The 13,326-nt window shown below is 36.8% G+C and overlaps 1 protein-coding gene across 3 annotated transcripts in view; it reads left to right on the top strand.

Moving 5' to 3' along the window:
- Positions 1-13,326, top strand: part of LOC306877059 (protein TANC1-like) — a 148,757-nt gene that overhangs the window by 97,878 nt on the left and 37,553 nt on the right. For all 3 annotated transcript variants that reach the window (XM_079428588.1, XM_079428586.1, XM_079428587.1), the window contains 3 exons: positions 1,285-1,566; positions 2,625-2,776; positions 9,108-9,339. In XM_079428588.1, coding sequence (XP_079284714.1) covers positions 1,285-1,566; positions 2,625-2,776; positions 9,108-9,339 — 666 coding nt within the window. The remainder of the gene's footprint in view (positions 1-1,284; positions 1,567-2,624; positions 2,777-9,107; positions 9,340-13,326) is intronic.

Raw genomic sequence — 13,326 nt, 5'->3', positions numbered from 1 at the left:
TTCAGGACTTGGATGCGAATAAGCAAACCCTCTCCATACACTTCTTGTGGTGAAAGGACATGTTTTAAATGGTTAAGTCCATTAATATTGCAAGAGAACATAGTTAAATACATGTTTTTCCTCTCTGTCCATCTGTTTGTCTCTTTCTCTTACATAAACGCTGGTGTACCCTGAGGGTCGAGCTAATGTGTGTTCTGCTGGAGCTGCTACGTGCGTGTCAGTGTTGAGCTGTTATTCTGACCTTGTTGAATGTTCTGATAAATAATGAGGAACATCAGAGGTTTGATTCAATCACAGCCAGTGGCAGCAGAGATACATCAGCTCCTATCAGTGCAGCATTCAGCTCCAGTGGTTTTTATTCCAAGTTTTGCAGGCCGTGTATCAGGTGTGTGAGGGTGGTAGATAGATAGATAGATAGATAGATAGATAGATAGATAGATAGATAGATAGATAGATAGATAGATAGATAGATAGATAGATAGATGGATTCAGTTTCATCTGAAATGCAGCACATGCTTATGTGTACGTATAGTTTATAAATATTAAATATCATTCTTTGTACATGTCAGTATTTTATTGAAGACATATTTAAGCACAATCATTGATTAAAGCAAAGCTTGCATTTTTTTAATGCAAAATTAATTAATTAAAAATGAATCCCTCTTGTGCACTATCCTAGATTTTTTTTTTCTTTGTGAGATTAACCCAAAAATCACTTAACTAAATAAAACTGTTGCATGTTTGTGACTTTTTATGTTACTTTTTATGCAGTTACTTAAACAAGCTACTCAAAAAGTTACTTTTCATGCTCAACTAATTATTTTATATCATAGATTCACCACGATAAAAGTGTGCATGTACGACACTAATGTCTCAATATCAGGGACACACAAATATCCTACACACACAGCCATGTTTATTTATATTCACACAAACAGCTACTAAAAGTGATGAAAGTCTGTAATATAATGTTACAGCGCTTTATACCCTCATCCGATTATGGCTTCTTTATGTACTTTCACACATATTTTGTCTCATGCACAATAAAAACTCACTCTGAAGTGACAATGAGGGTGTTTAAAGCACATTTAACAAGGTAAACTAAAAACTTGAAAAAAACTATGATTATGTGATCTTTTATAGCTTTATTAAGTATTACCTTCCTTCTAAGGTCTAGCCAGTGGTGGAGTAGAATAAGACATGCAGATAAAGCTTAAACTAAGAAACAGCAGTTCAGTTTTGTTTGCATATGAGTAAACCTGCATGTTTTCTGTGATTTTGCAGCCCGCTTTGCTCCGTACAAGCCCACTGACATCATGCTCAAGCCGCTGCTGTTTGAGGTTCCCAGCATCACCACAGACTCTGTGTTCGTGGGCCGTGATTGGCTGTTCCAGCAGCTGGAGGATAACCTGAGGCCCAGCGAATCAGGTGAGAGCTCCGGGTCCATCATTGTGGGCAACGTGGGCTTCGGCAAAACCGCCATCATCTCCCGCCTGGTGGCCCTCAGTTGCCATGGGGGCCGCATGCGACAAATCGCATCCAACAGCCCGAGCGCATCTCCAAAAAGTGAGTTTTGTACGTTGTTTCACAACACACTTGCCTGAGTATTGGCACAAATGCTTGTGTAAAATGCTCATGAAATCATTCTTATTTCAATTGTTGCATTGACGAATTGTTAAATAAGAATGTTTTTTGAACAATTTCCCTTTTTTGCATTCACTACCTTATGAGACACACTATTGTTCAAAAGTTTGTGCTCCGTAAGATTTATTAATGCATTTGAAAGAAGTCTCTTCTGCTCACAAAATACAGTAAAAACTGTAAAATTGGGAAATATTTTTACAATTTAAAAGAACTGTTTTCTATTTCAATATATCGTAAAATGTAATTTATTCTTGTGATGCAATGCTAAATTTTCAGCATCATTACTCCAGTCTTCAGGGTCACATGATCCATCAGAAATCATTCTAATATGCTCAAGTGCTACTCAAGAAACATTTCAGATTATTATTAATGTTGAAAACAGATGTGCTGCTTCATACTTTTGCAGAAACCATTGTTTTATGATTTTTTGATGAATAGAAAGTTCAAAAGAACATCATTTATTTAATATAGAAATGTTTTGTAAAATCATAAATGTCTTTAATGTCACTTTTTATCAATTTAGCGTATTCTAATAAAACGTACTGATTCCAGACTTTTGAAGTGTAGTGTACTTCAGTCTCAACTGAACAATAAAAACAAATATCAAATAAATAGTATTCAAATCTTAAAAAAAAAAAATTTAGTTTATGTTTTCTGAGGCATGGTATCAATTGTGTAAAAAATATCTGCATTTAGTTTTTAATGGCAAGAAACATTAAATTGCATGTTCAGAACAGAGAAAATGGCTTTGATGCTTGTATATTCAAAACAGTAAGAAAAATCATTCCAGTATATTTGTATTTTAAATTCCCACTTTTAAATAAATGTATTTTAAATAGTTTAAAAGGTTCTCTGTCCATGATTGTCCTTATACTAGACAGTCTGAGATGTTTGTGTATTGATGTTTGACTCGTCTCAGTAGAATCGCAGCAGCTGGTGATATTTGTGCTCATGTTGATATTCATCTGTCACATGTCCAGGTGGGGAGCTGAGTTCAGATCCGCCTCTGAGTCAGCCGCCTCAGCCAACCCCTCCGCCCAGCACCACCAACACCCTGCGATCCAGCAGCTGTCCCAGCACACCTGAGCTGCAGGTGCGCCGTGAGGAGGCCGTCAAACGCCTGGCTGCCAAGGTACACACACAGGCTTTTCATGATGCTTTTATTGATACAGAAGTAAACATGTGCTCACCCTGAGGCCATCCAAGATGTAGATGAGTTTGTTTCTTCATCAGATTTGGAGAAATGTAGCATCACATCACTTGCTCACCAGTGGATGCTCAGCAGTGAATGGGTGCCGTCAGAATGAGAGTCCAAACAGCTGATAAAAACATCACAATAATCCACACCACTCCAGTCCATCAGTTAACATCTTGAAAAGCCAAAAGTCTTATGAATCCATTATTAAGGTGCCATAAACCATTTTCTCCGGGCTAAGATACAAATCCATAATCTATAATAACCCTTCCTCCAAAAATTCCATCCCCTTTGTCCTTCAAATCAAAATCCACCCACATATTTGTTCAGAACTGTTTTGGACTGTAAACCGTGCTTGATCTGTGCAGATTTCCCTCCTGATTCAGACCAGACCACTTTTTCATTGGAGGAAGGGTTACTGTATTATGGATTATGGACTCAACACAACGCTTAATGATGGATTTGTTTCTTACAAACATGCAGCTTTTCACTTTACAAGATGTTAATTGCTGGACAGCAGTGGTGTGGACTTGTGGATTTAGTTGTCATGTGGCTCATGAGTATGAGAGTGTTTTAATAGCGCCACACTCGTTTAAACTTCAGTAGAGTGAACAGCATTAGGGTTGATAAGTGATTCATTTCAGTGAATCACTTCACACTGTCCCATTATAATCAATCAATTCAATCAAAAGCTCTGATTCAGTGATTAATTTGCATCATTAGTAACTCTGCTTGGCAGACAAATTTAGCAAAATAGAAATGTTTACATCATAGTAATGTACTTACAGCAAACTGACCACTTATATAAATGGAAAACTACATTCTTGTGACCTCCTTTCAGGTATTTAATATAAAGTGCTCTTATGCTTTGGACAGTTTGTGCTGAATGCTTTATTTGTCATTAGCAGTGACTCAGATGATTTCACACGTGTTTTGTTTATAGAAATAGGTTTTATGCAACTGCAAGGTGACCAAAGTTTCTTCGTGCACATTGCAAAGACCAGGCTAATAGATAATTAAATGATTTTCGGTTAGTTGTAGTTTTTTGCTTTCAAATAGATTTGGAGATTTGTTTCTTTGCGGACTGCCTCAGACAGACATGCAGCATGTTTTGACGCAGACTGACTGGTGATTCACGGAAGTTATATGAAGAGCATATGCAGTTGTGCAGTAATGCTGCTAATGGACTTCGATGAATGTGTGGTGATGTCACAGTTTTAATGGAGGACCCGCGCCTCAGTCTGGTGATCTATTTCCCCTCAGACTGACATGTTTATGATAGAGGATGCAGAATTACATCAGACGCTGTTGCTTTGTGTCTTAGCGTTTCAGGTCTCATTTACACTGTTGAACTCTTCAGCGTTTTTCAGACTTCTTTATCCTTCAACATGTTTTCCTGTAGCTCAAATAGTAGAGCATGGCGCTAGCAACGCCAAGGTCATGGGTTCGATTCCCAGGGAAAGCAAGAGCTGCTAAAATGTAAAAACTGTAACTTGAATGCAATGTAAGTCGCTTTGGATAAAAGCGTCTGCTAAATGCATAAATGTAAATGTTAATAAATGAATGTTTGTGTGGGAAGGAAGAACACTTAATTTCCCAGTGTTGAATGTCTTAAAGTACAGTAATTTATCTTCCAATCATTACAATTACAAATGTGTTGGGAGGCGGTTATTCTATTCCCACTGGACAGCTTTATTTATTCAGCAGATTTATTTACTTCCCTGACCTATTCATTGTGTGGTGCAGGTTGATTTGTTCAACTGGTCGAAAGGAATCATAAATATGTGAAATTGGTCCTGCAGTGTGAATGCAGTCTTAGGTTCCTCATTAGCGCTCGCTGTTTGAAGCGAGAGAATCCCAGCGATGCCGTCTTGTGTTCCTTAGGATGTGTTGTATATGTCTGCTTCAGCTTTTGAAGTTCATAGAGGAGGGATTGGAGCGATGCCAGCGCTGTTGTTTGGAACGGTGTGTTTCAGCCTTTGGAAATGCAGAGGGCTGAAGTTGAGATGCCGTGAACCCAAAGACCCTCTTTCTTCTTCTCAGTGTTGCTGAGCTCAGTGGCTGCTGAAGTCACGATCTGTGCATTAAATCTCTGAATAACTAAACTAGTACTGGTTCAGTGACCTCCTCTATATCGATCCAGCTTTTTGAAAGTCATGATTGTGTTGTGTAACATTCTTTGTGCAGTTATAATGGTGCGGTCACACCAGACGTTATGCATATAGCAACAGGATTTATTGCCAAGGGCTTTGGTTATAAGTTTGGTTACAACTTATTTGGTTTTAATTTTTTTAGTTTTTTGGCAGATGTATCCATGTATCCAAAGAAACTTGCATTACATACAAGTTATACATAGGTTTTTGCATTCCCTTCGAACCCATGACCGGTTTTATTATTTATTTTATTTTATTTAATTTAAATTTTTCCTGCAGCAAAAAACATGAATTTTGTATTCTATGTAGAACTTGAACCAAAGGTTTAGATCTACTATTATTTTTAAAAATGTATTATTAATTTTTTTATTTTATTTAATTTTACTTTATTTTATTCCAATAATAAAAACATGAAGTTTGTATTCTATGTACAAATCTGTGATGAAAAAACTATGGTGAAAAAACACACTTTTTCACCATATTCTAATTTTCTGAGATGCACCTGTACTGTAGCTATGAGAAGCGTTATACGGCGTTGCCGTACTGTATTAAAGCTTTAATCAGAATAAAAGAAGCAGTAGCATTTACAAATAACAGCACATAAATGCCAAACGAAGCATTAACACGTTAGACTGCACCCCAGAAACACAATCAAGCCTAGAAAAAAAAAAGTCAATCAACCACTCCTTTAACAGGTTATACATCCAATTATCTGATTAAGCAACTGATAGTTATTCAGATGGATGCAGACGGTTTGGTGTTACCTATTTTAGCATATGCAACATGTACAGTATTATTAATTTGATAGATCTATGTCATCACAGCTTGTGTTTTCTAAATGTAAAGGTACGCATTACAGAGACTCTGACAAACAGACTCTTTCAATACTGATGTGAGATTCTCGAGTGACATCAGACAGGGTGTGCTACAGAGACTCATCCAATATTGCAGTTCATCTCCCGGGGACTTGAAGCGCAGTGCTTAGGATTTCAGTCGAGCTCTGTGTGTCTCCGTCTTAATCGGCCGAGCTGTCCTCTGTCAAACACAATGTAAGCTAAATGATGTATCAACCATGTTTCCTGGGGGACATGCCGTCCCTCGTGTGTTACCATGGCAACAGGTGAGCAGGGTGGTCATTTGGTCGCATTTAAAGAGAATTGCAGCCACGTGGGCGCCGAGGCTCAGGGACGGCAAACGTGCAGCAGACAGCGGCAAATTACACATCCACAGATAAGACAAAAGCACTTAATTAGAGGCTCACCACTAATCAGTTTACTGCGTAATGCTACATTTTTAACAAATGAGTGAGTGGCGTTTTGCAAATGAAATTGGGTGTATTCCAGTCAGTCCCTGCATGCATCAGTCACATAAGCGCAAGCTGATTAGTAAAGCTCTCTCCATTAGTTTGTTGACTGATTAATTCACGTATTTGCAGTTGATGCTGTGTTGATGGAGGATTGATTATCTTTATGATACCTGTTTGCAATTATACACGCAGGCGGTCAGTCTTCTAGACACACCAGACTATTGACTTTCAACATTCTGCCTAAGAACTGCCCACTTAGACAGGAAGAGACCGCACATCTGCATTGTATTATATTATAATATATTATATTTGGTGTTTTAAATGTCCATTTTTATAAGTAAAATAGGTTGCGCGTAATGTTTCATGATGATTTAGCTGCCATTATAATATTATATAATATTATTATATGATATCCTTTCGTATAGTCATTCCTTTAGCGCTTTATAAATGCATCATTCATTATACATTTTTTCTTTTTGAATATCAAATTTTCATTCCCCTTTCAGAATTAAAATGGGTTGCAAGCATTGTTTCATGTTGATTATATTATATTATATACTGTTGTTTTAAATGTCCATTTTCAGAAGTAAAATAGGTTGTACACAATGTTTCGTGATGATTTTGATTCCATTATAATATTATATAATATTATTATACTATATCTTTCCCTATAGTCCTTCCATTATGCTTTTTTATCTTTTTTATCTTTTCATTCACATTTCAGAAGTTGCATGCATTGTTTCATGTTGATTATTATATTATATTATATCCTGTTGTTTTAAATGTCCATTTTTAGAAATAAAATGGGTTGCACACAATGTTTCATGATGATTTTGTTTCCATTATAATATTATTATAGAATATCCTTCCATACAGTCCTTCCATTATGCTTTTTTTCTTTTTTTATTCTTTTTGAATATCAAATTTCACTCAATTTTTCATTCCCATTTCGGAAGTAAAATGGGTTGCATGCAGTGTTTCATGTTGATTATAATTTTATTATTATATTATATTTATTATATTGAAGACATGTAGACTTTGTGAGTCCAAAAGTTGCAATTATTGAATATTTTAAAGATCAATAAAGCAGAATATCCAGTTCTGCTCCTGGTTTAGTTACTGCTAAGTGTCTAAATCCTGCGTGATGATGGTCTAATCAGCATGTCGAAGGGTCGAGGGAAATGCACAGCAATCGAGAGATTGAGCCAGTTAATGTGTGCTTTGGAGTGTGGCTCGAAGCGAGCGAGTTAATGGTCCCTCCACCTGAAGGAGCTTTAGATTGATGCTCTTTTCCCAGACCTCATCTCAGGGTGAGGAGCTTGCCGTTCCTATTAACCCCACCTGTCCAAATGGGAAATATCCCCATCTGTCAAACACAGCTTTCAATAATAAATCGGGACAAATTAAGAGGGTCCCTCAGAAGGTGTCCTGCTGTCTCACCCGTCTCTGGCCAAACAAACCGTGAGCGTTACTCCTGTGAATGGTGGTGAACTCTGCTGTTAGGACATCACTTCACTTCACAGAGAAATATTTCACTTTCATTCTCTTAGATCCGATGCATGCCTCCTTTGGGTATGGGAGATTTTTCAAGGGAGGAACTAAATAAAGAATTACGAAATAAGCCAACTGAGGTCGAGCATTACATTGATTTTAAAAGAAAAGAGGTATTTTTAGGCATGACCATGGTAAAATCACTGTAAACTCATCTGAATCTACTTATGTTCCCATATGTTGTCTTTTAATATTTGTGAAGTTGCGTGTGATGTGATTAAATCAGTTTATGCTGTGCATATAAACTAGTTCCTCATTTAATGATCTTTGTCCATCTGTGTTAAGATCCTCGTGTTTTTATCCATTAGGCTGCTGAACTTTTATCATTTATAGCTGCAGGATGACTGGATGGCAGTGACGGGTCAGAAAGACTCTCATTTGTGAGCTGCATTATTTATCAAGTGCAAACTGTGGGATGATACTGAGCTTCAGTGTTAGATCAACATGGATTGAGAGCAGCTCCTCAAGGGCTCACAGACCTCAAGCTGTTCTGTTATGAGCTTCAGTTCAGCAGCCAGTCATGACAGCCCTGTTATAAAAACCAAAAGTTTTAAAAAGAGTTTGATCTGTCAGCCACCATGCCACACTGTTTCTGACAGCAACCGTGTAGCCAAAAATAGCATTATGATATATATTATATTATAATGTTTAATTAATTCCTCTATTATTTATTTATTGTTTATTTTTTATATTGTATTTTATTTTACAGCAGAAAAGGAAAAACTAGGGTAAAATCGTAGTAAACTCATCTGAATTTACTTAAGATGTTCCCTTTGTTTTCTTTTAATATTTGTGAAGTTGTGTGTCAACTATATTATATTATACATCACATTATATATTACATTTTAATACATAATATTAATTTAAAAAAATTATTTGTAGACATTCTTGTCAGTATGTTCATATACTCAATTGTCAGCTACTGTATATTTACAGTGTATTGTTGTATTTGTGCATATAAATGACTGATGAACTTTTGTTTTGTGAACAACTGTGGAGAACATGCATTGTTTATTTTAAGTAGATTTGTGCAGTATTCTAGTTAGTCATTAAACATTTTGAATTGCTTCACTACAATGACTGTTTGAAATAATTGTTCCTCTGATAAAAAAAAAAAAAAGCCATTTCAGAGCAATTGCATAAATAAATATGGCAATATATGCTGTATACAATATAAGTAATAGCAAATATTGCATGAGTCTAAATGTAAATCAGATGAATATGAAGTTTCTAAGGCTGTCTCTGGTTCTCTCTGCAGGTGGTGGCGTATCATTACTGTCAGGCTGATAACACGTACACGTGTCTGGTTCCTGAGCTTGTGCACAGCGTGGCTGCTCTCCTGTGCCGAGCGCATCAGCTGAGCGCATACAGAGAGCTGCTGCTGAAAGAGCCGCACCTGCAGAGCATGCTCAGTCTGCGCTCCTGTGTGCAGGACCCCATGGCTGCCTTCCGCAGGGGGATCCTGCAGCCGCTCGCCAACCTGCGCAAAGGTACGCGAAACCAGCCCCATTTCCCTGCTTCAAACATGTCTCTGATGAGGTTACGAGAAGTGTTCATTTCGTTAACGAAAACTAGGACAAAAAAATATTAGTTGACAACCATTTTTTTTATCCATAATGAGTACAGAAACGCATTGATGATCTAAAAATATCAGCAAACATGTATTTGGCTCAAATGAAAATGCAATACAGCCAGTCTGTGAAAAACATGAATGTAATTAGGAATTATTAGAATTAATATTACAGGGTTTATTCAGGTCTTAAAAATTTTTACATTTTCCCTTCCACAAATTAAGGTCTTAAATTGGAGCAGAAAGTCTTAATATGCTTTTTCACTTTATGAATTGTAGTCGGTGTGTAGTGTGTATGTTTGGGCATAAAAAGATCTACAAAGTTACAAATCTCAAAGTCCACTCTTTTTAAAAGATCCCTTTTCAAGAACTACAACGAATGGCTCAATTGGACTACAGCGTTGTTTTCCGGTGTTTGTGATGTCACAAAGCGGCCCATTAGAATATTATTCAAATAAATCCCGCCTACAGAAATTCGATTGGTTGGCGGGTGGGGAGAACGCTTGGTTGAGCTCTGTACGTTTCAAAATCGAAACCCAGTACGGGTGTTTTTATATCACTGTGTTTTCAGAAAATTTTGGATGTAATTTTCATTTCATCTTGCATATAATGTCTGATAAAGCACCGTTTGTGAGCGGAGCTCTGTTTTGTGTACAGCATTATCGGGGAAACCTCGCTCTCTCCCGCTCCAACAGCGCCTCCTGCTGGCAGAGAATGAATTTGCATATATATGCCGCCACAAATAGTGTAACTCTGTGGGACTATGGTATAAATAAATTCAACTGAATAACAAGTTTCACTGCAATTCATGCTATAATGTTAGAATTAAAGAACAATAAACATAATACATATTGCCGTAGCACTTATCTGTACATAGTAAATGCAGTTATTTTTAAGCTGTTGCTGACATCCTATCTAAAACGTGATTTGGCCAAAAAAAACAATAACGTTACTCATAGACTACACTTTAATATGTCTTGCAATATCCGTGCGTGCAAAGGTTCTGCGCGATCCTCTTGTTCCATATTCTCGGGTCTGAATTGATATGGCAATATTGACGAACTTCCTGTTTTGGCAAGGGGGGGGGGGCAGTACTGAAACACCGTCTAAGCTGTTCGCCAATCACAACGCACTGGGACAGCTAACCAATCACAACACATTTAGTTTTTCGGAAGGCGGGCCTTCATCAAACCCGGAACTAATCGAGTCGTTTGTGTCAAGCTGGGGAGAAAGGTATGGTAATAATGTACATTACGTGAAAGATAATGCGATTTACGAACCACCAAGCATGAGAGCATGTTCTAGTACACCCCCAAAACAATATCAAGACTTTGTAAAAGAGCATCATAAAAATAAAAATGTTTTTCCTCAGTATTTTTGTCTCGTTTTCCAGTACAAATCTAAACATCCTTAAAACAAGATACATTTACTTGGAGATGCAAAATGACATTAGTTAAAGTCCAGTTTTCTTGTGGGAAAAAATTAAGTGAGTTTATGCTTAGAACAAGAACAAATATCTGTCAATGGGGTTTGAAAACTTGTTTTCCTTTGAATTAAGTAGATTTTTATGAACCCAGTGGAGATATTTATCTCGTTTTGATCATAAATTCCCTTCATTTTTACCACTTTCTCAGAAAATAGGCATATTTCTCAATGTGTCTTGACTTAAGAATCTGTACATATTTGCACTGGAAAACAAGACAAAAATACTGATGAAGAACAGTGTGATCAGAAGATACAGTAAAAGTTATTTCCATCATATAGCTTTTTTCTCTCTATATTTTTCTTCCTCATCAGTTGCGCATTATTGTAAAGAAAACAATGCCGTTCAGACAGTCCTTGCGTGCATTTCACTCAGAAATATACCACATTATGGAAATAAAATAGGTTGCAAATGTCATTTCTTGTTGATGTTAATTCCATAATTGAGTGATTAATATTTTAGCTCTCCCTGCATCCGTCACAGTTCAGAGAAGGTTATGTGAACAGAAGGAACATCAGGGAATGAAGTGTTGTATCACACTGGATAAGTCAGATGTCATGAGCTTGATGTTCAGCAGATGGTCAGATTATATGAATGGGGTGGATTTGCTTGGTTGTTGCATTAAATGCAGTGAAATCCATTTTCCCAAGCCTGTTAGCACATACGCTCTGATGTACTGGCCAACGTTTATTTCTTAGAAATGGAATTGTTTCAGTGAAATAAATTAAATCTGCTGAACTTCCAGAAATAATAAGCTTGGCAATCAAGAACCGGTTTCATTTTATAAAGAGAATACTGGAACCGAACAATTTTTCAAGACATTTGGTTTCGTTAATAGTTTGTCTACATTCTTTTCAAAACAGAATCATTAACAGAAATCAGAAATAGTTAAATTCCTTCCTTAATTATTGGCATGCTCCGTCTCACGTGTCATGAGGAGGAATTAAAGCCTCGGTTTTCCTCTTGATCGTCTATGGGTTTCTCCTGCATCATCCGTACATTTACTTTCTCTTTAGGCTCAGGTTCTCTCTGAGTCTCTGAGATCTCTGTTTCTTCAGTCATTTTTATTTTTGTCTGAAGTTTTTTTTTCTCCAGTGGGATTTTTTTTTGCCTCATTATAAGATTAAATCTAATACACATATTATAATATGTAGTCAAATAACATGAATCAGTTTTGTAGCCCAATATACACACACACACACACACACACACACACACACACACACACACACACACATCAAATCTAAATTATGAGATTGATAATTTATCTATATATCTTTGAAAACAAGTCTTAATACGTTATGCAGCCTTGCTTCAAGTAAATTGATCTTGTTTTAAGATTTTTTAGACTGGAAAATTTCCTGGAAAATAAGTCAATTACTGAAAGTTTTTTTTCTTCTTCTTTTTTCCCTGAATGTCCGCTACAACCACGCAGTGTCTTATTGAAACCGATTCTCGGGAAAGTACTTTGGCTGAATCTCCTTCATGCCACGAAGAAGTCAGCACAAAGATTTGTGGTGGAGCTTTAAAAGCAGAGATGCTTTATGGGTGCTGCTCGGCCGTATTCCTCATTCAAATAATATTTGAAAGCAGAGGAAGTGCAGCTCTTGATGTGTTGCTCGCTAAAGAACGATTTCTCCGTCTCCGTGTTATTCCGCTGCGACGGCTCGGCTCTGGGAAGTCGCTCAGATCTCGTGTGTAATGAATTATTAAAGTGACTCCTGACGGATCCAGAGGGTGACGCTTCATTTGAGGCCAAACAAAGACGTGCCGCATCTGAAGACTTTAATTGTGAAGTGGACTGATCCGTGCTCGTCATTGAGTCTCATTTTCATTCGATTGCAGAGTGATTGATATTATATGGATTCATTTGAGCAAGTTGCTTATTTAAGTCAGTCTCATCTGCATGGAAAACTTCCTCATGTTTTAGTAGAATAAATATAATAACCACAATAACTCAAAGAAAAGAACAAGCCATTGCACATCTAGAGCCGGACTCAAGATTCAGATGTAAAGTAGCGTGAGAGATTTCGGTCATACACCAGAGACTCATTAGTGCTGAAGCTCTTCTGCTCTCTCTCCACCTCTTTCTTGGTATTTTACCATTTATTAATTATATTTCTGACTCAAACTGGACAAGCTGCACTTGAAGCTGCAGAAGAGCACATACCTGTGACATTTTTTATTTTAATTAATGCACAAAATGATTCTTTTGTTGACCATAAGCCATGAACCGCTACAGCTGAGAACTGCACAGTTAGACTGAAAAATAGTTTTATTCCTATTATTATTATGGTAACACTTAGATTAGGTAATGCATTAACTAACATGAGCTGGCATTGGCAGTACATTTTCACAGCATTTATTAACCGTCATTAATTAATGCAACATTAACATTTTTATTATTTAACATTAATGTTAACA

Source organism: Barbus barbus, assembly GCF_936440315.1.
Source record: "Barbus barbus genome assembly, chromosome: 11".
NCBI classification, from domain to species: domain Eukaryota; kingdom Metazoa; phylum Chordata; class Actinopteri; order Cypriniformes; family Cyprinidae; genus Barbus; species Barbus barbus.
The sequence above is the reverse complement of the archived record's forward strand: the minus strand, read 5'-3'. Positions and strand labels throughout refer to the sequence as shown.